Raw genomic sequence first — 23,802 nt, 5'->3', positions numbered from 1 at the left:
AAGCCTGTGCCCGACTACTGAGCCCATGCGCCCTAGAGCCGGGGCTCTTCAGCAAGAGCCAGTGCCATGAGAAGCTCGTGCACCGCACCTAGAGAGGAGCCCCCTCTGGCTTCGACTAGAGAAAGCCCACGTGCAGCAACGAAGACCCAGCACAGCCACAAATAAAGAAACAGATTTTTTAAAAGATATTCTAGGCACATCTGGAAGAGCTGACTCTGGTGAGAACTGCCACCCTTGGGTGGCTTCTGCCAGTTTTTCCAGGATCCCATCTAGAGGCCACTAGTGGGATTCAGAGTAGAGAGGGCAGCACCAGTAATGTACCAGAATTTAGCCCAGTTTCTCATGAATGTTAGTTTCCCTTGGCAGTTTAAGGGAATACTGTTGTGGTTTACCAGAAAATTCTGGTAAAGAACTCACCAACTCATCAAGAGACATCCCTGGTGGTCGAGAGGTTAAGAACCAATGCTGGGAAAGGCCTCTAAGGGGGCGCCTTCCTTTGAGAGTAAATATGGGGGTGTCCGTGAGCCTGCAAACTTGGTGGATTTTTGTTTATTATGCTGTGATCTCTTCAGAGTAGAAAAACATTCAGACAGGATTGCTAGAAAGAAGTGAGTGCTCAGAGGAGGAGAGAGGGGAGCTCTTACTGAGTTCCTTAGATAATGACAGTGCCAGCCCTGGTTTGCCACTATTTTCCTCAGCCTGTCGATTTGCCTTTCAATGTGTATTTATTTATTCGGCTGCGTTGGGTCTTTTCCTGTGTGGATTCTCTAGTGGTGTGTGGGCTTAGTTGCCCCATGGCTGTGAGATCTCAGTTCCCCAATTAGGGACTGAACCTTCGTCCTCAGCATTGTAAGGCCGATTCTTAACCACTCAACCACCAGGAATGTGTCTTGATTTGCCTTTTAATTTGAAGGCAGACATTAGGAGTTTTCCTTTTCTTATGGAGCCAAATCTCCAATCATTATTTTGTGTGTTTTGTTAATTACTCCGAAGTTTGGACAGTCAGCCTTCTGACAGAGCTCTGGCAGATTCTGTTGCTTCTTGATGGTTTTCTCCCCGTGGTTTGATTTGTACTATTCAGCCATCTAATCCATCTGGAATTTATCCTGGTATATGCTGTGAGGTAAGGGTTGAATGTGATCCTTTTCCCATTGCCAACCAATTAGTCCTTCAACCACGTATTAAGTCATCTTCCCTTCCCCACTGTATTGTAACTTCCCCTCTATCATATAACAAATTCTTGTATCTTACCTGTAAGACAAGGTAAGATATCTTACCTTTCTGGGCTTTTTGTTCTGTTTCACAGAACCAGGATATGCCTGTTTCTGCGTAAATGTTTCTAGATGTCTTGCAGAACTAATCCCCTTCTTGACTTTCAGCTAGTCACTTAGCTTGTGTTTATTAGTGAGAAAGATGAGCAATGTGTTAATATTTGGCACTGTCACAAATTTTAACACCCACAGAAAGGACAGACTTCCCTTCTCCCTGCTTTGTACTGTAACAGAGATATAAAAGGACACAGTTTCCTCGAATTTCCACACACATGTATTTTCAGAGCCAACTTATGGCAGTGAAACTTTTACTGTAAAAGGATAAAAGCCAGAAGTAACAGGAGGCTGCATACCATGTCACAGAATTTGCTTCTTAGCTTCCTATCTTTGTCTTTGAGAAACATGAGATTTTCAGCCACAAGCACATGAAGTCCTGTGATGAAATCCCCACACATGTCCAGAGTGAGCCTTTCGGTGGAGTGGGTTTCCCAATTACTCTGGAAACCTTGATGTGGTTTTATTCTTTCTTCTGAGTACATACCCTTCTCCCATCCTTTATACAATGACTCTCTGCTGCCCTTTCTAAGTGCCTCCCAGCCTGTACTCTCTAATTCTTTTCTTCTTCTTTTTTCAGCATTTATTTATTTGGCTGCACCAAGTCTTAGTCTTGTAGTGGCGCGTGGGAACTTCGATCTTAGTTGCAGCGTGCAGGGTCTAGTTTCCTGACTGGGAATCGAACCCAGGCCCTCCTGCATCGGGAGACCAGAGTCTTAGCCACTGGACCGCCAGGGAAGTCCCTGTACCTTCTAACTTCTTAGTGACAATGTTTCATAAATGAAAATGGGGACATGTATTTATGAGGATGGTGGATGGAATATTTGACATCAGGATGATCTTGGAAAATCTAGGCCATCTGATCAATGAGCTTCTAGTCTAATAGATGGAGAGGTTTATTGGGGGAGGTTTATTCTGTTTTGGAGGTAAGGTAGAAGAGAGGGAATCAAAACAGAAGAAGGAATGGTATTCTATTTTGATTTCCTAGGTTCCCCAGGTTTCCTCAGAGAAGGCAATGACACCCCACTCCAGTACTCTTGCCTGGAAAATCCCATGGGCAGAGGAGCCTGGTAGGCTGCAATCCATGGGGTCGCTAAGAGTCAGACACAACTGAGCGATTTCACTTTCACTTTTCACTTTCCTGCATTGGAGAAGGAAATGGCAACCCACTCCAGTACTCTTGCCTGGAGAATCCCAGGGACGGGGGAGCCTGGTGGGCTGCTGTCTATGGGGTCGCACAGAGTCGGACACGACTGAAGCGACTTAGCAGCAGCAACCAGGTTTCCCAAATTCCTTCAGCCTCCTTCACTCCAGCCAGTTTCGATTCCAGTCTCCCCTCACAGGTTCATGAAGTAAAGTAGATCTCTCAGATTTGGAGCAATGTGGTTTATTAGAAACTTAAACTCATAAACAACTTAGGATTTCAGATGGGTTTCTTGTCTAAGGTTCTGTGCGTGAAGCTCTCTGTCTTGGAGCTCTCTGACCTTTTCTAATGTTTCATCTTCTAAAAAAAATGTAAGTTCCACAGAAGAAAACAAAATGTGTTAAATCAGTAATTCTGATATACCTGTTGAACAGGCTCTGCAATTGCAGTGATGTTGTTTAGCAGGAAACACCTTTTATCTATTAGGATAGGTATTTCTGAATTTAAAGATAGTTCACTGCTCTCAGTGGGTCTTGTGTGTTTGTTTCCAACTGTAGATTTGTGGTAGTTGGTGAAGGATCAGTGACAATGCTTGGGTTATTTCCTCGCATAGAACGCACTGATTGACCCAAGTCTGTTTATATCTTTTGTACTCAACTGCTGTTTTTCTAGTACTTTTATATTCCAGGGAAAGTGAACTTTCTTATAAAGTCAGTAAACATAGTCATGACATCTGCTGGGGATGAGCAGAAAACCTCAAGAATGGGTTCTCCCATGACACTGCATGCTAAGTCGCTTCAGTCGTGTCTGACTCTTTGCGACCCCATGGGCTGTAGCCCACCAGGCTCCTCTGTCCATGGAATTCTCCAGGCAAGAGTACTGGAGTGGGTTGCCATGGCCTCCTCCAGGGGATCTTCCTGACCTAAGGACTGATCCCATGACTCTTGTGTCTCCTGCATTGGCAGGCAGGTTCTTTACCACTAGCGCCATCTGGGAAGCCCCTTCACGACACCAGTTGTGTGTAAACATCATAACATATGTCTGTTCCTTTTCCCACTTCTCTGAAAGCTGGCATGGTGTAACTCTGTCGTGTTCTCCAGTAGGTCTGATTGTGATCTAGGCGGAATGACATACTTTCTAGGGAAGTCAAACTTTGCTCTAGTGATAGAGGACAAAATAAACGACAAAGTGGATCTGACGAGAGTCGTTCACCGGAGCAGAGCCTGGACAAGGGTCTTTGAGCAAGTCCCCTAGGTGGGATGCTTGGCCAAGTCTTTAATGGATGCAATCTGGATCCCTTTTCATCTTTCTGGAGCTCTTCAAGCATCTTAGCTGTGGACATAAATCCAGGTTTTCTGTTTTAAAAAAAATGAGAAAGAGGGTTCTCTTTAGGATGTAATTTTTGGTATAAACGCATAGTGTTAATAGAAGTCACCTGGTTTGGACATGTTGGAGGGAAGTTTGAGATTCTGTAGCCTGCAGGTAAAGGAGAACATTGGATCTTGCAAGGTTTAAGACTGTAATGTTGAACTTAACTTGAATACCTCAGATGCCATTGTTGGCAATGGCATTTCTTTGTGGGTGGAGTGAGGTACTCCTAGTTGGGACTTTGTAGCCCTGGCCAGGTAAGCAGGAAGCCAAGGCTGCAGCAGGGGCAAGAAGCTGTGTAGAGCGTCCCACTGATGGAATCTCAAGCCGCCACGTGGCTGCGAGTGCTTTCTGCGTTCTTCAAGAGGAGTACTGAAAGGTAGGAGACCAGGCTCCCGAGTCAGCCCCGTGTCACAGTTTTAGGCCGGTGACTGCCTTTTCCGCTTCAGTCACCTCATCAGCAAATTGAGGATGAGAAAACCTGCCCCACTCCTGGAGAATGTTGTAGGGATCAGAGGAAACTTGATTATGTAAGGTACGGTTGTCATTGCATCTTAGAGACCTTCTGCTCTTCTGTATTCGAGAAGACAAAAGAGAAGGGTTGAGGGGGTTTAGCTCAGTGCGCGGGGTGAGACGAGACCATCCAGTGGTGGGGCTGGTGGAGTGAGCACGCACCGGGAACACCCCACTGTGTCGTGTGTTCCGTGAACAAGGTGGCTCTCAAAAGCAGGATGGGGAGGGGAGATGGTCTGTCAAGGATCTACTGAGTCATCTATACTTGGTTGCCATCAGCTGTTTCAAGTCATATGGGCCAGTGCCTTTTCTCAGCCCTTTAGAGCCACTCCTCCGGTTTGATGACATTCACCAATCTGGCATGCGTGTGCTCAGTCGCATCCAACCCTGTGTGACCCCATGGACTGCAGCCCGCCAGGCTCCTCTGTCCATGGGATTCTCCAGGCAAGAATACTGGAGTGGGTTGCCACGTCCTCCTCCAGGGGATCTTCCCGACCCAGGGATCGAGCCGTGTCTCCCGCATCTCCTGCATTGGCAGGCAGGTTCTTTACCTCTAGCGCCACCTGGGAATCCCTCAGTTTGGCATTTCATCTTGAAGTTAGGTGTTTCTTTTGCTCACCGAATTTGTAAATTGTTAGGAAATACAGATAAGTTGATGGGTTTGCCTGCCCACCGGCCTGCGTTTTCTCTTCTCTTGGTGGTGACCTCAACTCTGTGATTTCCCTGTTGCCACCCTGGGCCACCCTCGTCCTCTCCTAGGACATCATCTCATACACACGGCCTTCTCGTTTCACTGGCTGTCGGAAAAGGTTTTGTCCACAGTAGCTGTTTTTCCTTCCTTCTGTTGTAAAAGGGTTCCCATTGTGCGTGGATTGCTCGCAGCTCCGATACTTCTGGAGTGAAAGACTTGTTGTTATTGTTTACTTGCTAAGTCATGTCCGACACATTATCTAGGAAGGGAGTTGTGTTTGCTTGCCCTACTGCACGATCAAGTTCAGTATGAGTTGAGATCTAGTCCTTAATGGGCTTCCCTGGTGATTTAGTCAGTAAAGAATCACCTGCAATGCAGGAGACCTGGGTCGGGACAATCCCCCGGAGGAGGGCATGGCAACCCACTCCAGTATTCTTGCCTGGAAAATCCCATGGACTGAGGAGCCTGGTGGGCAACCTGACTGAAGGACTAAACCACCACCACCTTAATTAGCTTTAGGAATTCTTCCTGGTGAAGCCCCACCTCCCCCCTCCGGCCACCCCCCAACCCCGACATTCTCCCAGTAGCTGTGCCATACAAATGGATAGTTTGTTTGCCTGTGTGGAGTTGGCTTACTATATTATTATTCTATTTTTTACCAAAGAGACCCATTTCGCAGATTCCTCTGGGGCATTCATTAGTGGCAAGGTGTGTGTGTCTGCCCCGGCCACCACTATGGATGTTTCAAGGAGTTTCATTTTAGATTTTCATGGAGTATTGACCCAAAGTTTCTGTGAAGGGCAAGAAGCAGAGGAAGGAAGAGAACAGATGGGCCCTTCCTGTGCTTCCGGTCATTTCCAAGACAAAGACATTCCATTTGCAGACATCTAGTCCTTGAAGCTAAGGGCGTAGCAGCAAAGTGATTTGATTTACCTTCTTGGTCAAACACTGCCCGTTCTTTCCAGAGTTATAGGAAAACTGATGTATCAGCCTCATTATTTGTTCTTTTAGACAAAAAAATTAATTCAAGCTATTGAATACTTACTTTATTGCTGTTCCCATTAAGTCCAGGAGTTTGCAAAGACTTTCAGAAACCTGAGCTTTTGTTTCTCCAATTTCAAGAAATTTCTGTATAAGCTTTTGTCTTGCTGGGGCCATCACTTGTCTGGTTTCTGTTGTAGGCTGGTTCAAAATCTTGATTTTGACAAGAAGAGTCAGGCTTTAGGAATTTCTGGCACCGTAGCCAAACTTAGAAGGTCTCTTTGTAAACTGGAATATTCCTTTTCTGCACATTAATTCAACACCCTACTGACAGTGTGGTCCGGTACTGATCTCTGGGCAAACGAAAATAAATCATAACTACGATGTGGCCCCTACTGTTTAGAAGCTTATGGTTCAGACGTGGGAAAGACATGTAAACAAACATGTTATGTGTAGTGTGTAGGATGACCTTATGTCCTGGGACATCCTGATGTATGCCTCTTGCCCTGGTGATAACTATTAATAGTTGTTTAGTCGCTCAGTAGTGCCCGACTCTTTGCGACCCCATGGACTGTAGCCCACCAGGCTTCTCTGTCAATGGGATTCTCTAGGCAAGAATACTGGAGTGGATTACCACGCCCTCCTCTGGGGGATCTTCCCAACCCAGGGATTGAACCCATGTCTCCTACAATAGCAGGCAGATGCTTTACCACTGAGCCACACTGAGAGTCTCTAGGAATGTTTAGGGTATAGAGATGGTAGAAAGCAGGGAGAATTCCCGGAGGAGACACCTGCGCTGGTATCTTTGGACCTTCAAGGTCTGAGGGCTTGAGGTCAGGGTGGGGGTAGGGGGAAGAGTGTGTAAAACACTGTAGGCTAAAGGGAAATTGTTCCAGAAGCAACATTTAGTCAACTCAAGCTAGTCATCGTTCCCAAATTTATCCTGTGGAATAAATTCCCCAGGACACTCGGTCAAAATACAGATTTCTAGAACCTGCTGGGGCACTTTGGATTTGGATTAAAAAAATTTTTTTTCAGTCCAAGTGCTTTTTTTTTTTTTAATGTTTATTTGTCTGCACTGGGTCTCAGTTGCGGCATGTGCGATCTAGTTCCACGACCAGGGATCGAACCTCAGCTCCCCTGCACCTAGAGCTTGGAGTCTTAGCTGGGGGACCACCGAGGATCTCCCCTGGATTTGGATTTTTAAAGAAGAGCCACAAATGATTCTTGGACATAGTAAAGGTTCAGAACAAATTCTGTAGGGACTATGGCTACGACTATAAAGGGCTGGAGCAGAGGAGAGCAGGAATAGCAAGGTTAGAGTAGGAGTCACAGATCAGCCAGGCAAGGGTGACCTGGGCTGGAAAAACCCTCAGAGGCAGAAGCGGTTGGGAGACATTTACAGAGGATCTACGAAAAATGGGGACTGCAGGAATCATAATGGAATTGCAGAGGAATGTCCATCCTAAAGGAGATCAGTCCTGGGTGTTCATTGGACGGACTGATGTTGAAGCTGAGACTCCAATACTTTGGCCCCCTGATGAGAAAAGCTGACTCATTTGAAAAGACCCTGATGATGGGAAAGATTGAGGGCAGGAGGAGAAGGGGACGACAGGATGAGATAGCTGGATGGCATCACCAACTCAATGGACATGGGTTTGGGTGGACTCTGGGAGTTGGTGATGGACAAGGAGGCCTGGCGTGCTGCGGTTCATGGGGTCGCAGAGTCAGACACGACTCAGCGACTGAACTGAACTGAAAGGATTCGAGAACATTCAGGAGTAAGAATGAACAGGACCTAGTATATGACAATTAGTGATGTATATGTGTGCGCACGCTTAGTTGCTCAGTCCTGTCCGACTCTCTGTGACTCTCTGGACTGTAGCCCCCTAGGCTCCTCTGTCCATGGGATTTTACAGGCAAGAATACTGGAGTGGGTTGCCATTTCCCCTGCCAGGGGATCTTCCTGACCCAGGGATCGAACCCACATCTCCTATGTCTCCTGCATTGCAGGCAGATTCTTTACCCACTGAGCCATCAGGGAAGCCCACTGATATATGTGGACAATATCATTTCCAAGCAACAAAACGCTTGTGTCAGATCCAGGAACCTGGGGAACCTTATAATCTGAAGGGTTGTGTGGTGAGCCATAAACCTAAAAATACAAACAGTGGGAGACTGTTGTGGCATATTTCATGTAGACCTAAAAAAACAACTCCTGCTTATTTCTTTGTAGTCTCCAGAATGATCGCAACTGTTGTGTTTATCTCTGGGAGCTGGATGAATTGTAAAGTATCCAGACACCCCAGCCCTCTTGTCTAGACTTCAGGCAAACCCCTGCCCTTCTGTTATGGTTAAGACCCACCCGCCAGGCCTTATCTTGCATCGTTTTTGCTTTTGTTCTTGTTATCAAAATGTGTAAGGCAGTCATGATTCATCAACAGTATGTTATGCCAACCCCTTTCAGGGGAAGACGGCTGTCTGGCAGTGTCAGCCTTTCGGCTGTCTGGCAGTGTCAGCCTTTGCTCTTAATTCTGGAGCTGCTCTTTCTTTGGGAACCTGCAACTCTGAAAATTAAGAGTAGGATAAGAAATGCCTTTATCCAGGCACGGAGATCATGAAGTTGAGGCAGTCTTGCTTGGTGCATTGGTGACTCTGAGAGGCGCCATCCCTAAACTGAATTCCTGGAATGAAAATGAAGAAAATCCGAGGACAACTCTACTACTTACTTCCCTCTCCCTTCAAACATAGTTTTTTTTTTTTTACTTTGAAGGCTGAAATCACCAGGCCTGTTGACCGACTTTCGAAGCAGCAGAGTCAGAAACCGAATCAGAAGTTATGAAAAGAAAGCCTCAAAAAAAAAAAAAAAAAAAGAGAGAGAGAGAATGGGAGACGGATAAGGCTATAATTTCAGTGTCATTTAGCACCCTATACCCAAGACCTGGCCACGGCGCGTCCACCAGTGCGGACTGGGGAGCGAAAAAAGCATCGAAAAATTCCAGCCCTTGGCTACTCTTGTACCACCGCTGAGGGATCTGACGGGTGAGGGCGAAAAGGCTGACATTTTCCACGCCGTTCTATCAGAGAAGGGAAAACACCGTTAACAGCGGCCTCAAAAGTTGTTTTGGGGGTTTTTTTTTTAACAATAAGAGGCTGAACTTCTCTGTGAGCCTGTATCACCAACGCCATTAAGTCGCAGTAGCAAGATGAAAAACAGGGAAGGAGGGACACCCAGCGTGCGCCGACTCGGAAAAACGGGAAGCCAGCAGAACCGTTGACGGCGCCCGGGTCCTCGGCCCGTCGCCGCCTCCGGAGTCGCAGCCGCCAAGCCCCTTCCCCCGCAGCGCGGGCGCGACCACCGCGGCGCGAAGGTGGGGGGGGCCCGGCCGCTGTGCCGCGCGCTTCCGAGGCCCCGCCTCCGCCGGCGCCCCTCGCCGCGCGCGCGGGTGGTACGGCCCGAGGGGGGCGGCTCCCGGGGTGCGGCTCCGCGGCAGCTGAGGCGCGGCCGGCTGGCCGGGAGGCGGGAGCCGGCAACCGGGCCCCTCGGAACGCAGACGCCTAGCCGCCGGGCAGCCGAGGCCGAGCTGCCGACCCGGGCTCCCCACACCCCGCCCCGCGGAGGCCCCAGGAGGGCCGCACGTTTGGGAAGGAGGACGAGGAGGGAGCGGCGCGCGGCCGGCCGGCTGAGAGGAAGCGCTGCGCCCGCGCCCCCGACGGCGCCCGTGAAACCACATCCGCGCCTCCGCTGGAAGCGCGTCCGGGCGCCTGTCACCGGGTCCCTCCATCTTGAAAGGGAGAAAAAAGCGCTCTCCCGTCCCCGCTCCCCTCCTCCCAGGAGCCGGGGCCGCAGGAGCCGCGCGCATGGCGTTCAGCCCCTGGCAGATCCTGTCGCCCGTGCAGTGGGCGAGATGGACGTGGTCCGCAGTGCGCGGCGGGGGCGCCGGAGAGGACGAGGCCGGAGGGCCCGAGGGCGACCCCGAGGACGAGGACTCGCAAGCCGAGACCAAATCCTTGAGTTTCAGGCAAGTACACGCGTTGCTGCCGAGATTCGGACGTGCTGCCATCCATCCATCCGCGGCTCATTTTGTGTGCGCGCGCGCGCGTGTGTATGTGTGTGTGTGTGTGTGTGTGGTCGCCACCCGCGTTAACCGTGTTCATGGCAGTGCTGCCGTCCCTGCCCGTAACCAGGCCCCCGCTGTGCAGTCGGAAGTTCAGGACGTTGTGTCCTCCCGCCGGGTGTTTTCCTTCCCTCGTTACAGTGTGAGCTTTCTGAACCTAACCCAAAATCTGCAGTCTCTGCGCATCCCCGTGTGCCTCGGTCCCTTTCTCTAAGCTTCGAGACCCCAGCCCCCGCCCCTGCACAAACACACGCACACACACACACACACACGCACGCACTGTCGTGGATTACAACCGCTGGCACTTGGGGCCCTCCCTACGGGGAAGAAGTCGCTCCCAGGCCCTCCTGGGACTCCCCTGTTTCCCCGAAAATGCAGCCTTGGTGAAGAAGGTCGCGTGATGCCGGCCCCCCTGGCCGCTGGGGGAGAAATGGTTGTCTCTCCTGAGCTGTCAACCCGTGTGATTGCGGGAGGCAGGTGACAGCGTCCTCGGCCTCTGGCCGGGTGCCTTGCAAACAGGTAGAGAGAGGCCTAACTCCAGAAAAAGGGCATCGTGGCGAAAGCTGGCTTCTTGATTTTAGGCTGAGAGGGGCGATCTGAATTTTTAAGCCTTTGGCAAAGGGCTTTTGTGAGAAAAGGAGTCTGTTGAAGGGGCTTTTGGGGGGCTGTCAGAGGGATGGATGACCTCAGAAATAAACGTTGCTGGAGAAAGGCCCCGGAGGATGGAGGAGGTTTCAGGGAGACGGAAGCCGGAGGAGGTCGCTGCTACAGCACTGCACCCCGCCTCCCCCCAATCCCGGGCCAGTCCACACTGACGACCCCTGCGCGGGGTGCAAAGTTAGCAAAAAATACTGGACCTTGTGGAGGTGTAGCCTGTAAAGGGGTGTCGGAAATACCGTTGAAAGTGGTAATTCCTCATTTTTCCCCCTTGGCAGCTCGGATTCTGAAGGTAATTTTGAGACCCCTGAAACTGAAACGCCCATCCGATCCCCTCTCAAGGAATCCTGTGAGTCGCACCTCGGACTGGCAGGCTCCGGGGCCAAGACCCAAGGTAAGGAAAGACTTCCCTTGTTCTGCCTTTTTTTGCTGCTGTTGTTTAAAGTTTTGAAAATGTAAATAAGAGAAGGAAAAGTGTTAATGCAGGGCCATTTTAAAAGGTGGGGGGTTGTCTGCTTACTCAGCAGGAGCTGTTTGAAAGCTCCTGGCATATTTGAAATGGTTTGTTTGTATTTTTCCAAGTGTGGAAGCCAGAATCTTTCTTCCCTAAGTAGGTTGTACATTTTGCAGTATGAAATTATCATTATCAGAACATTCCTGCTGGGCCCTGAAAAACAAAATGTATGGTGATGTTGGGATGGAGGTGTGTTTAGATTTGGCTTCACACGTTTCTCAGGCCTGCGCATTTTCTCCAGGGTGTGGCTGGAGACAAGGATTATAGGTAGGAGTTGAATTTTTTTAGACAAGGAGGAATCTTAAGAGGCAGTGTCAAAGTTCTTCACCGCCCCCGCTTCCACCAGGGATGGTGGTGAGCTCCAGTCCACCCAAGAAAGCCTGGCATGGAGACACCCTGCTGCCCTCAGAGCCCAACCTTGAGCCCGCATTTCATCTGCAGAGGCTGCTGCTGTTCCTCTTGATTAGCGGAAACCGTTTTTGTCCAACAGCCAATTCTGAGTAAAATCTCACCTGGCCTGATCGCAGGCAGTTAGCTATTCAGAGTGGCTGTGATTCAGCAGTGAAAACAGTCCCCATCTCTGCAGGCCAGTGTCATGGAGGGAGACGGGCCTTTCAGAGGTTAAGCAGAATGTACCTACCTGTCAGCTTGGCTTCCCTGGTGGCTCAGCGGTAAAGAACCTTTCTGCAATGCAGGAGACACAAGTTCTATCCCTGGGTTGGAAAGATCCCCTGGAGGAGAGCCTGGCAGCCCACTCCAGTATTCTTGCCTGGAGAATCCTATGGACAGAAGAGCCTGGCGCGCTATAGTCCTGGGGTCACAAAGAGTCAGACACGATTGAAGTGACTTAGCATGCACACGCACACCTGTCAGCTTTGGCCTAAGTACAACAACGGAGAAAAATGAAGCAGGGGAAGGGGGAACAGAGTAGGGGGAGGGTTGGTAGGAGGTGCTGAAGGCTGATGGGGGTGGGGAACCTGACTGATTAGGGGACTTCAGCAGAGTCCTGAAAGAGGATTGAGGGGACATCTGTGCAGTTTCCTGAGGAGAACTCTTCTAACAGAGAGCATGGCTCCTGGGAAGGTCTGAGACAGCACCAGCCTGAGGCAGAGGGGTGGGGAGGGAAGTGCCCAGGGGGCAGCATGTTGGAAGTCAGGGAAGAGGCCTGGGTGGCTGCAGCAGCGGCCAGGCAGGGAGCTGGAGTCAGCCAGGTAGGGGCTGTCTGGGTCCTGTTGTCACAAGGCGTTCATTTTTCCTTCTGAGTGAGATCCGAAGGGCTGCCTTTTAAAAATGCCACAAACTGGGCAGATTAAAACAATGGAAATTGGTTCCCTCTCTGTTCTGAAGGCTAGAAGTCTGAAATCAAGCTGTTGGCAGGGCCAGACCCCTTCCAAAGGTTCTAGGGACAAATTCTTCCCTGTTTCTTCCGGTTTCTGGTGGTTGCCAGCAATTCTTGGTGTTCCTTGGTCCGTGGCAGCAAAGCTCCCATCTTAACCTGGTCAGCTTCTCCCTGCGTATCTCTGTCTCTTCATGTGGCTTTCTGAGGAGGACGCCAGTCAGTGGGTTTAGGGACCACTCCAATCTAAGTCGACCTCTTCTTACCTTGATTACATCTGCAGAGATAACTCGGAGAAGGCAACGGCACTCCACTCCAGTACTCTTGCCTGGAAAATCCCATGGATGGAGGAGCCTGGTAGGCTGCAGTCCATGGGGTCGATAGAGTCGGACACGACTGAGCGACTTCACTTTCACTTTTCACTTTCATGCATTGGAGAAGGAAATGGCAACCCACTCCAGTGTTCTTGCCTGGAGAATCCCAGGGACAGGGAAGCCTGGTGGGCTGCCGTCTATGGGGTTGCACAGAGTCGAACACGACTGAAGCGACTTAGCAGCAGCAGAGATGACTACAATTGAGCCTTGAGCAACATGGATTTGAACTGTGTGGGTCCAGTTGACACAGATTTTTTTTCACTAAGTATGTTCTAGAGCAGGGGTCCCCAGCCTCCAGGATCTACTACCTGATTATCTGAGGTGGATCTAATGTAATAATTATAGAAATAAAGTGTACGGTAAATGTAATGCAATTGGGTCACCCTGAAACCATTCTCCATCCCCTACCCCGGTCCGTGGAAGAATTGTCTTCCATGAAATGGGTCCCTGATGCCAAAAAAGTTGGGGACCACTGTCCTAGAGTACTACATGGTCCACGGTGGATTGAATCCAAGGATAGAGAAACGTGGGTATGGAGTGTTTTCAACTGTGCTGAGTGGTTGGGGGTAGACACCCCTAACCCCCACATTGTTCAGGGCTCAACTGTTATGTCCAGATAAGACCACATTCCCAGGTGTGGGCAGTTAGGACTTGAGCTTATCTTTTGGGGGGAATATAGTCCAACCCACAGCAGGGCTTTGAACAGAGGGACAGTGCTCTCGCTTCCTTTTTCAAAGGATAGCTGGCTGCTGTCTGGAGAAGGGACTCCAGGATGGATGTCCTTTTCCTGTGTTTTCTCTATTCCAGTGAGTGTCACTGTCACCTGCAGTGACAAAGTAGAGCCAGCTTTCAGTTACCCTGTTACCTAATTTTTGATCGGGTCATGAATTTATTCTCCCAACGGTTATTATATTTCCTTGCTTAGCAATTTCCTCAAAGGTCACCTGGGGAGGTCACAGGAAGTCTGTGCTGGATTTCGTGATGGAGCTGGACTTACTGGGGAAATGTTACCAGCTTTTTGTGATTTGGTTTTGCTTTTAATGGTGAGCTCCAGGGATTTCCCTGGCAGTCCAGTGGTTAAGACTCCATGCTTCCAATGCAGGGGACGCGGGTTTGACCCCTGGTCAGGGAACTAAGATCCCGCATGCCACGTGGTGTGGCAAAAAAAATTTTTTTTATTAAATCAATAAATGGTGAGCTCCATTCTGGGCTGCCCTGCTGAAAATTCCCTCAGCTGGCCCTGGGCCACTTTTTTACCATGAGTTCAGGCAGAGACCGAATGGGAACAGGCAGGTTTTCGTGTTAGAGGACTTCTGTGTGCCACTTGGTTGGGTAGCGGTCTCCATGACAGAAGATGCCGCTTCATAGCTTCCCCTTTCTTCTCTCAAGATTGGCAGATCTGAAGGGAGATTTGAAAGCCTGAGAGAGCTATTCTGTGGCCTTCCCCTCAAATTTAAAAAAAGCTCACAAGACAGTTTGAAAGCCTCTTTGAATTGCTCAGCCTGGGCCGCCTGCTTCCTCACCATCCTGTCAGCTGGTGGTCTGATTCATCCTGACAGATTCTTTGCTAATTAATTGGAGGCCAGTGTGGCCCAGGCCCCCAGAACCACACAGACCCAATTGTTTGGTCCTTCCTGTGCCACTGACTCATTTTTACAAGTTTTGGTCACTTACGGCTCATAGTCTCTTTTCTCGGTCTCTCTAGAATTTCTTTTTAGAGTCAAGGACCAAGAAAGGGCTTTCCCGATGGCTCAGCGGTAAAGAATCCGCCTGTAATGCAGGAGACGTGGGTTCCGTCTCTGGGTTGGGAAGATCCCTTGGAGGAGGAAATGGCAACCCACTTGAGTATTGTTGCCTGGAAAATCCCATGGACAGAGGAGCCTGGTGGGCTACAATCCATGGGGTCACAAAGAGTCAGATGCAGCTGAACGTGGATCAAGAAAGCTCAGTGGAGTAGCTCAAGATTGTGGACCATGAAAGTGGCAGGCGGTACAAACTGGGAAAAAAAAGCACTGCATATGAAGAAGTCTTGCCATTTAGTGTCTTTAAATAACAGGATGATTCCTCATCAACCTGGCAGTATCCTGCCCTCTGGGGCTTCTTCTCCCCACTAGTCCTTGTCCAGAGTTCTGTGGATGGCCTTGTTATGCATACACAGTGAGTGTAAAAATACAGCCAGAGCACAGGTCTGACCAGGGAAGATATCAGTGGGCAAAAATTCCTGGAGTCTAAATGTTGAAGTCTAACTTCTCAGCCTGGAAGGTTCTCTTTCTAAAAACTGTTGATTATTTGACTCCTGGTAAGGTGGTGTGCATTCTCACTTTTGCTCAGTTGTGTCTGATTCTTTCGATCTTGTGGACTGCAGCCCACCAGGCTCCTCTGTCCTTGGGATTCTCCAGGCAAGAATAATACAGGAGCAGGTTACCATTTCTTCCTGCAGGGGATCTTCCCCATCCGGGGATCAAACTGGCATCTCCTGCCTTGACCGGCAGATTCTTTACCACTACACCACGTGGGAAGCCCCTAAGAATATGGTTAGTCTTTGACGCAGGGGAGCAGCCCGTGTAGATCATGTAAGACTCTGTCTTCTGGCAGGATGATCTATAAGCTCTGCAAAGGGTGTTTAAGTTGCTGATGTTACTGTTCTTTCTCTTTGCTGGGAGATGTATCAGTAAGGAGACATCACCTAGGAAAGGACGTTCGAGAGGTACAGTCAAGTTCATCGGTTTTTTTTGTTTGTTTGTTTCCAGTGCTGATGGACTGCGGTTTTGTCCCGTGTTTAGATTATAAAAGTGAAAGCTGCAGTGGCTGTCCTCCGCTGTCCTCTGTTAATTGAAGCCTCCCCCAGCCGGCACACACAAACACACACGCCTTTGTTTACAAATTGTTACCTTTCTTTGAGAGAGGGAATTTTAATTTACACTGGAGCTCTCTATGCCCTTGGAACATTTACCCTGTTTGATGTGTTGATTAGAGGACTAGATACACCAAACACATAAGGTAGTTCTCCAGAACAGGAGAGAGATAAATAGGGTCAGCCCATAGGTATTACTGCCGGAGGCCTGTGGGGACCGCTGACTTGTTTGTTGACATAGTTGGGGTCAGTGTAAATCAGGCATCAGCCAACAATAGCTCATAGGCCTGCCGTTACCTGTTACTGTTCTGCTGGAGAGCTGAGAACTGTTTCTACATTTTTAAATGGCGGAAAACAATACTTTGTGTGAAAAGTACATGAAGTTCAAATTGCAGGGCCCATAAGTAAAGTTTCATTTTGGAATGCAGCCGTGCATTTAGGTGTAGTCTGGCTGCTTTTGCAGTAAGATAGCAGATTGAAAACTCAGAACAGAGGCAAATGCCTGAAATATTTACTATCTGGCTCTTTACAGGAAGTTTGCCGACCTTGATCCACACTTGCAATGATTTTGGTAAAATGATAAAGTTTAAGTACTTTACAATTTGACCTTTATAATTGAACTTTAGTTTTAAAAAAAGCTACAAGGCTGTAGCTGATTAATTAGCAAGTGAGCCGTGGGTACTGGTGCCGTTCCTGTGGGCCTGAATGGTCAGGGGCGGCATCAAGGAGAGACTGTTTGGGCTGGCTGTTTGTCTCCCTCGCAAAACGACGTTTCGGTCTGGCTCATACTTAATTTTCGATTCTCTAAAAGATATGAGCAAAAAGGAAATTAGGGAAGAATGGGGAGAATTTGGCAATCATTTAATATAAGTACAAACACAGAGACTTTTCACTTTTGTTTCTAATGTAACTTTGGGTGTTTGAGAATTTGTAATTTGACTGTTGCTATGGTGTATTTTTGGTATAGGTTGTATGGTTGGTTGGTTTAGATTGTACCTATGTAAGACTTAGAAGGGAAATCTTATTAAAATCTGAGCCTTAGATGTTTGATCCTAAGGCTTTGGGCTACTTGTATAAGCAAATATGCAAACATTGAAGTGTTCTAGTCGAATCTGTGAGTGTGGCTCTCCTAGGGACTTAGTTTGACACCTTTCCAGGCTCCTACTGCAGGGATTGCTTTATTAGAATATCCTAGAGGTAATGGGACTAATGAGCCTCCCTGGTGGTTCAGATGGTAAAGAATCTGCCTACAATACAAGAGACCAGGGTCAGGAAGATCCCCTGGAGAAGGGAATGGCTACCCACTCCAGTATTCTTGCCTGGACAAATTCATGAACAGAGGAGCGTGTCGAGCTACAGTCCATGGGGTCGCAAAGAGTTAGACCCGACTGAGTGACTAATACACACACACAATGCGACCGGTAAGGACCCTTCGTGTTACCTGACAGTTCACCCCAGTGGCTTCTTCAACAACATTCCAGGTTAATGCTCTTATTTTATTGGCTCTTTCACAGTTTAAGTTTGTATATTACACTTCATATTACTATGAAATGCGCTTAAAAAGCTCTGCAGCATGATACAGTTCCATCCCCCACCCCCTCACCCTGTTGAATGTAGTTCTCAGCTTGGAAATTCCCACTAGTAGTAAATGGGATGAGGCCATGTGACTTTGTTGCTTTATTTTATAATAATGTAAAGGAGCCATGTGGGCATCCCTGGTGGCTCAGCAGTAAAGAATCTGCTTGTCAGTTTAGGAAACACAGAGACACAGGTTCAGTCCCTGGGTTGAGAAGATCCCCTGGAGAAGGAAATGGCAACCCACTCCTGTATTCTTGCCTGGAGAATCCCATGGACAGAGGGACCTGGTGGGCTTCAGTCCATGGGGTCACAAAGAGTTGGACACGACTGAGTGACTAAACAACAGCAACAATAAAGGAGCCGTGTAAGGAGCACCTCTTCCTCTGTGTGGTGCTCCACCCAAGGAGATACTTCGGGGAAGAGTATCATTTTTCCAGCAGAGATTCAGAGAGTACTAAATAAAAAACTTGGGGGCAGGGGCAAAGTCTGCATGCTGGAAATGAATATTTTAGTAACTGTCAAAGTAGTTATTATTCTTTTAAGGTGAATAGCAAATTCAAGACCTTCTTAAATATCGTGATGATTATACTCACCTCAGACCTGCATTTCCCAATTTAGAGCTCACTTGAGCCCCAAATAAAGCAGTATAGCTTCCTTTGAGAGCTTCCGACGGTGGAGGTGTTTTCTCTGGTGTACTGAGAGGGCAGCCCTGCTAAATTGCATTGCTACCACTTAATTCGCAGGTGGCACAGTGGTAAAGAACCTGCTTGCTAATGCAGGAAACACAAGAGACTCGGGTTCTGTCCCTGGGTCAGGAAGATCCCCTGGCAACCCACTCCAGTATTCTTGCCTGGGAAATCCCAAGGACAGAGGAGTCTGGTGGGCTACATACAGTCCATGGGGTCGCACAGAGTTGGACATGACTGAGCGACTTCACACAGCAGTGCTCCACCTACAGAATGGATGTGGTCTGAAGCCTTCACCACATTTAAAGAGCAGTCACAGTTTCTTTTTCAAGTGGAGAAGGCAATGACACCCCACTCCAGTACTCTTGACTGGAAAATCCCATGGACTCAGGAGCCTGGTGGGCTGCAGTCCATGGGGTCGCACAGAGTCGGACATGACTGAACGACTTCACCTTCACTTTTCACTTTCATGCATTGGAGAAGGAAATGGCAACCCACTCCAGTGTTCTTGCCTGGAGAATCCCAGGGACTGGGGGTCCTGGTGGGCTGCTGTCTATGGGGTTGCACAGAGTCGGACACGACTGAAGCAACTTAGCAGCAGCAGCAGCAGTAATACTACTTACTGTTCATAGGAAGCCCTAGCAGAATATACCATTTTGTCACAGTCTTCTGAACTCCGGTGAGTGACAGGAAGACCATGGTTTATCCACCCAAAACAGCTGTCTCTGTAGGGATTTGATAACTAGGGGTCGCTGAAGTGTCTAGTAATGGTTTAACTTTGGGCCTGGGAAGGGATTGCAGCTTGTAAGTTCAAGGTCTCACCCTCACCTTCACACGTACATGAACCTAATTTCATGGGCTTGCACGAACATAATCAGATAGATCCCCAGGGCCTAGACTAATGATGGCCAGACTTGGCAAGAGGACAGTAACCAAATGGATTATCTCATTAATTCACAAGTGGAAAAATGTGATCTGGCAGTTCTGTTTGGCTGATTTGGATACTGTCCTGGCCAGTCCCTGTTCCCTATGTCATTGCTGGAAATACGACAGCAAATTATTGATCTCCAGCTTTCCTACTGCAGAATTCCGACCTAACAGATCACCAACTTTCTGTTCCAGCTGCATTTATTGTATGTATTGAATACAGTTTTTTTCAGCATCTTACTTGGTTTCATAACAATGATGCTCCGAAATAGACCACACGTGATTTCCAGTCTAAAAATGGGGAAACGAAGCCTATACTGCTAGTAGTACAGTGCGGTCATAAATTCAACTTTTAAAAGGAAGATTTGTTTATTTGACTGCGGGATCTTTAGTTGCGGCCTATGGGATCCAGTTCCCTGACCAAGATCCAGCTCTGCGTTGGGAGGGTGGAGTCTCAGCCACTCGACCACCAGGGAAGTCCTGTAAATTCAGCTTTGAAGATCACACACCCAGGTTCTCTCTGCAGGGAATGTATGTATCTCTCTCTCTTCACTGCCTTAGGAAATGACTTATCAGAGGAAATGAAAAGTTCTTAAAATGTTGCCAGGAGAGAGTATGTGATGGGGGAAAGCATGTTCTTTAGTATCTTGTAAAATGATGTAATTTGAAAAAAAATTAGCAAGAGATTTCATTTTTCACACGTTAACTTAGCATATATGATGTATGAAGGATAAAATGTATTTTAGGAATTTTGAACATCAGAAGCTTACAGTACAATTTAAACATCGAGTCAGAAGGGAAAAAGTAAAAGCATCACTGGGTAAGCAGTGCTGTTGGATTAAAAACATTTGTTTCCTTTGTGCTCAGCGTCTGCTCATCCATGAGAAATAAAAAGGCACCGGCAGCATTTGCTTTCACTTTGCTTCCCTCTCCACCCGTGAGTCGTGTGTGGGTGAGGAGAGGCAGGTGCGCGGGGGCGTGTGCAGCCTCCTGGGACTTTGCACCCATTTTGGGGTAGAAGGAGGAGCTTCTTAAGAAGCTGGTATTGCTGCATAGCTTACTCCTTGGAAGGAAAGTTATGACCAACCTAGACAGCATATTAAGAAGCAGAGACATTACTTTGCCAACAAAGGGCTGTCTAGTCAAGGCTATGGTTTTTCCAGTGGTCATATATGGATGTGAGAGTTGGACTATAAAGAAAGCTGAGCACCGAAGCATTGATGCTTTTAAACTGTGGTGTTGGAGAAGACTCTTGAGAGTCCCTTGGACTGCAAGGAGATCCAACCAGTCCATCCTAAAGGAGATCAGTCCTGGGTGTTCATTGGAAGGACTGACGTTGAAGCTGAAACTCCAATATTCTAGCTACCTGATGCGAAGAGCTGACTCATTTGAAAAGACCCTGATGCTGGGAAAGATTGAGGGCAGGTGGAAAAGGGGATCACAGAGGAGGACATGGATGGATGGCATCACCGACTCAATGGACATGAGTTTGGGTGGACTCCGGGAGTCGGTGATGGACAGGGAGGCCTGGCGTGCTGCAGTTCATGGGGTCACAAAGAGTCGGACATGACTGAGCGACTGAACTGAACTGATAGCTGCATAGCAGATAACTCCGAAACTGGGTAGTAGCTCAAGCCACTGGATGTTTATTATCTCACATTGTTTTCAGAGGTCTGCAACTTGGGAGCAGCCCAGCTGGGTGGTCTGGCTTGGGATTCCTGGTGAGAATGCAGTCCCGGCGTTGGCTGGAACCCTAGTCATCTGAAGGTTGACCAGGGCCGGAGGATCCCTCCTCAGCCACACCTGGCACGTTGGTGCTGGCAGCGGGTGGAAGATCTCAGTTCCTTACTGTGCGGTGGGGCTCTGTCTGTGGGGTTGCCTGAGCATTCTTCCAGTAAGGCAGCTGCGGTGTCTCTCATGACAGCCTCAGAAGCCATACTCTGTTATTTCTACAATATCCTTTTGGTTACCCAAGCCCAAGGGTGTGAATCCCAGGAGGTGGGATTCCCGGGGGTTGCCTTGGAGGCTGCCTGCCATCAAGTTCTTGCTTTGCTCTGCCTCTCTGGTCCTCCTGTCCCTCTTTTTTTTTTTTAATTTTTTTGATGTGGGCTATTTTAAGAGTCTTTATGGAATTTTTACAATATTGCTTCTGTTTCATGTTTTGGTTTTCTGGCCGTTGGGCATGTGGGATCTTAGCTCTCTGACTAGGGATTAAACCAGCACCCCCCCACGACGGAAGGCAAAGTCTCACACACTGGACCGCCAGGGAAGCCCCCTGCTGCCCTTCTTAGGCACAGGAGCAGAGGGACAGGAGCAGCGACGTGGCTTCGGCCAGGGTTCCCGTCCTGCCGCAGAGGCATCTGGAGGCTCCTCTCCGGTTGAACATTCTCCCTCTCTGTCTATCCTGCGTCAGCTTCCCAGCTCAGTGTGGGCGGTTGCTACTTTGCGAGAGAGGCAGTTGGTGTTGTGAACGCTCTCGTAATGAGTTCTGGAGGTGCGCGTTGTGGTGGTTTAGCTGCAGTGAGGTTCAGGTCTCTGCGAGGAGGAGCCGTCTGTTAACACGCGCCCTTTCTCCTCTGCTCCTGCTGCTGCCTGCTGGGGACAGGGAGCAGATGACTCTGGGGGGCCTTCTGGGGTTTCTGTCCATTTGGAGGGGTCTCGGCTCTACTGGAAATGCAGCCTTAAACAAATCCAGGTGGTTCCAAAAACCCAGGGCACCTCCTGAGTGCAAAGAGAAGGCACACCCCTCATTGGCTCAGCTTCCAGGGAGGCTTGGGTTCAGGGCTGGGAAGGAGGACTCCTTCTGGTTATGGGCCCCACCCTCTTATCTTACAGTAACCTTGGCCTTCAGGGGGAGGGTTTGGGTCTCTTTCTAAATAAAACAGCACTGAGCACTCATTTGGAAATTTGAGGTACTTAGAGAAGGAAATGGCAGCCCACTCCAGTATTCTTGCCTGGAGAATCCCAGGGACAGAAGAGCCTGGTGGGCTGCCGTCTATGGGGTCACACAGAATCGGACACAACTAAAAAGACTTAGCTGCAACAGTAAAAGCTTCATCCTTAGCACAAAGCTTTTCCAGTTTATCAAGTGGCTTTCCAGATTATTCTTTATCTGTGGAGTCTTGCATGTTAGAGTGAGCCTCTCTCAGGAGTTAGAAGCTTCCAGCACCTGGCCCTGACTATTACAAAAAGCAAATAAATTAATTATCTCCACCCCCACTCCCCCAGCTCCTGGGTGATATTTTTGTTTGGTTTTGCGGGGAGGAGGAGATTTAGACAGTTTGTTGTCTGGGTTCGGGCATGGGTGTCTGTGTGTGTTGGTGGTGTTTTTCTGTTGTTAAGTAGTGACGTCTTAACATTGCAGTGTACCTCAGAGGCTGTTCTGCTTTTTCCTGCCCTGACTCATCCACTTGGACCCCTCTTGCCGCGCCCAGGCTCTGGGTGACCTGGGGCCCCGTGGTTGTCGGGAACGTGAGTCCTGGAGCCCACACCATTGGGGTCTACCCGGCAGTCCTGGCAGAGGCCTTCTTGTCCTGTTATCCTGTCTGTGGACAATATAGTGTGTCCATTTCTACTCCATTTTAAGGCTGATGTCCTGGACTGAGTGGCTAAGAGCATGCATAGATGAAGTGTATTTCAACTTTGGGGGAATTCGAGGGCCTGGGATCTCAGAGACATTAAATGGAGAAAAAGGTCACATTTTGGACACTTGCCTAAATGCAAATGTGTACCTTATTAACAGCCTTCTCAGATCAGACCCCCTTGTCTCCCTTCTGAAGCCCCGCCTTGGTTCAGACTTGGGAGAGCAGGGGTGGGGTGAAGACCCTGAAAGGAGGGGGTCTTCACAGGGAAAGGGTCAAGTGTAGAACAGGTGTTCCTCCTGTGGGTAGGAGCGCTGAGCGGCTGTAGCCCGCTTACTCTGTATACATTTTTCTATATGAAAGGTTATCAGGTGGCAGGGGGTCCTGTATGTATCAGACGTCTGCTCAGCAGTGATCCTGTGCTCAGCTCTGTCTTGGGCGCTCAGTTTCTGCTTGGGGACACAGGGAATCGGTGGTAAGATCCCTGCCGACCTCAGTCTGGAGGGAGCTGGCTGCCTTCTGTTCCCCCGGCCCCTTGGCCTCCTTGGCGTCCCTAGACGGTTTAGCAGCCAGTAGGTAGTTTTAGCAAGGGAATGTGTGAGGGAGGTCTGAGAAGGCAAATGTTAGCAAGAAATAAATGAAGAATTTTTAAAAAAAAACAGCCCCACCCCCACCCCCAAAACAAAACCAAAAGCCTTTTGAGCGTGTCAATTGTCGTGTCTCTAAGATGCTTCCTATACTTGGCTACATCTGTTACAGGAAAAAAGAGTGATGTCATTTTTTTCACCTCTTTCTGTAAATAGAATTTATCTAGCACATGGTAGGCTTCCTTAAGAAAAATTTGAAATCCCAAATTGATGTGATGCTGAGCCCTACCAGCTCTCTCAAGTATGGGACACGCATAACAGACTATTTAAAGCATTTTCTGAAGTGTAAGTCTGTGGTGTAATAGAACATGTTGTAGGAATTGCAGGACATGCTTTCTACCCTGTTACCCTCTGAGTCTCTTTGTTCTGTCTCTTTTGTAAGCAGTTTTATTGAGATATAATTCGCCTGCATGCAGTTCACCATGTAAAGGGTTTATAGTGTATGAACAGAATTGTGCAACTAGCACATCAACCTAATTTTAAGAATGTTTTATCACCTACCGCAAAG

The 23,802-nt window shown here is 48.6% G+C and overlaps 1 protein-coding gene across 15 annotated transcripts in view; it reads left to right on the top strand.

The window, feature by feature from the left end:
- Positions 1–23,802, top strand: part of TACC1 (transforming acidic coiled-coil containing protein 1) — a 130,654-nt gene that overhangs the window by 54,563 nt on the left and 52,289 nt on the right. For 4 of the 15 annotated variants that reach the window (XM_070364279.1, XM_070364275.1, XM_070364281.1 and 1 more), the window contains exons 2-3: positions 8,796–10,044; positions 11,076–11,191. The exons of 5 other annotated variants lie outside the window; for them this stretch is intronic. In XM_070364279.1, the coding sequence (XP_070220380.1) occupies positions 9,884–10,044; positions 11,076–11,191 (277 nt within the window). In that variant the 5' untranslated portion in view covers positions 8,796–9,883. The remainder of the gene's footprint in view (positions 1–8,795; positions 10,045–11,075; positions 11,192–23,802) is intronic. 6 more of the 15 variants (XM_070364284.1, XM_070364278.1, XM_070364282.1 and 3 more) reach the window with 2 other exon arrangements.

This window comes from Bos mutus, chromosome 27, assembly GCF_027580195.1.
Source record: "Bos mutus isolate GX-2022 chromosome 27, NWIPB_WYAK_1.1, whole genome shotgun sequence".
Lineage (NCBI taxonomy): Eukaryota > Metazoa > Chordata > Mammalia > Artiodactyla > Bovidae > Bos > Bos mutus.
This window is presented reverse-complemented; position numbering and strand designations above follow the sequence as displayed.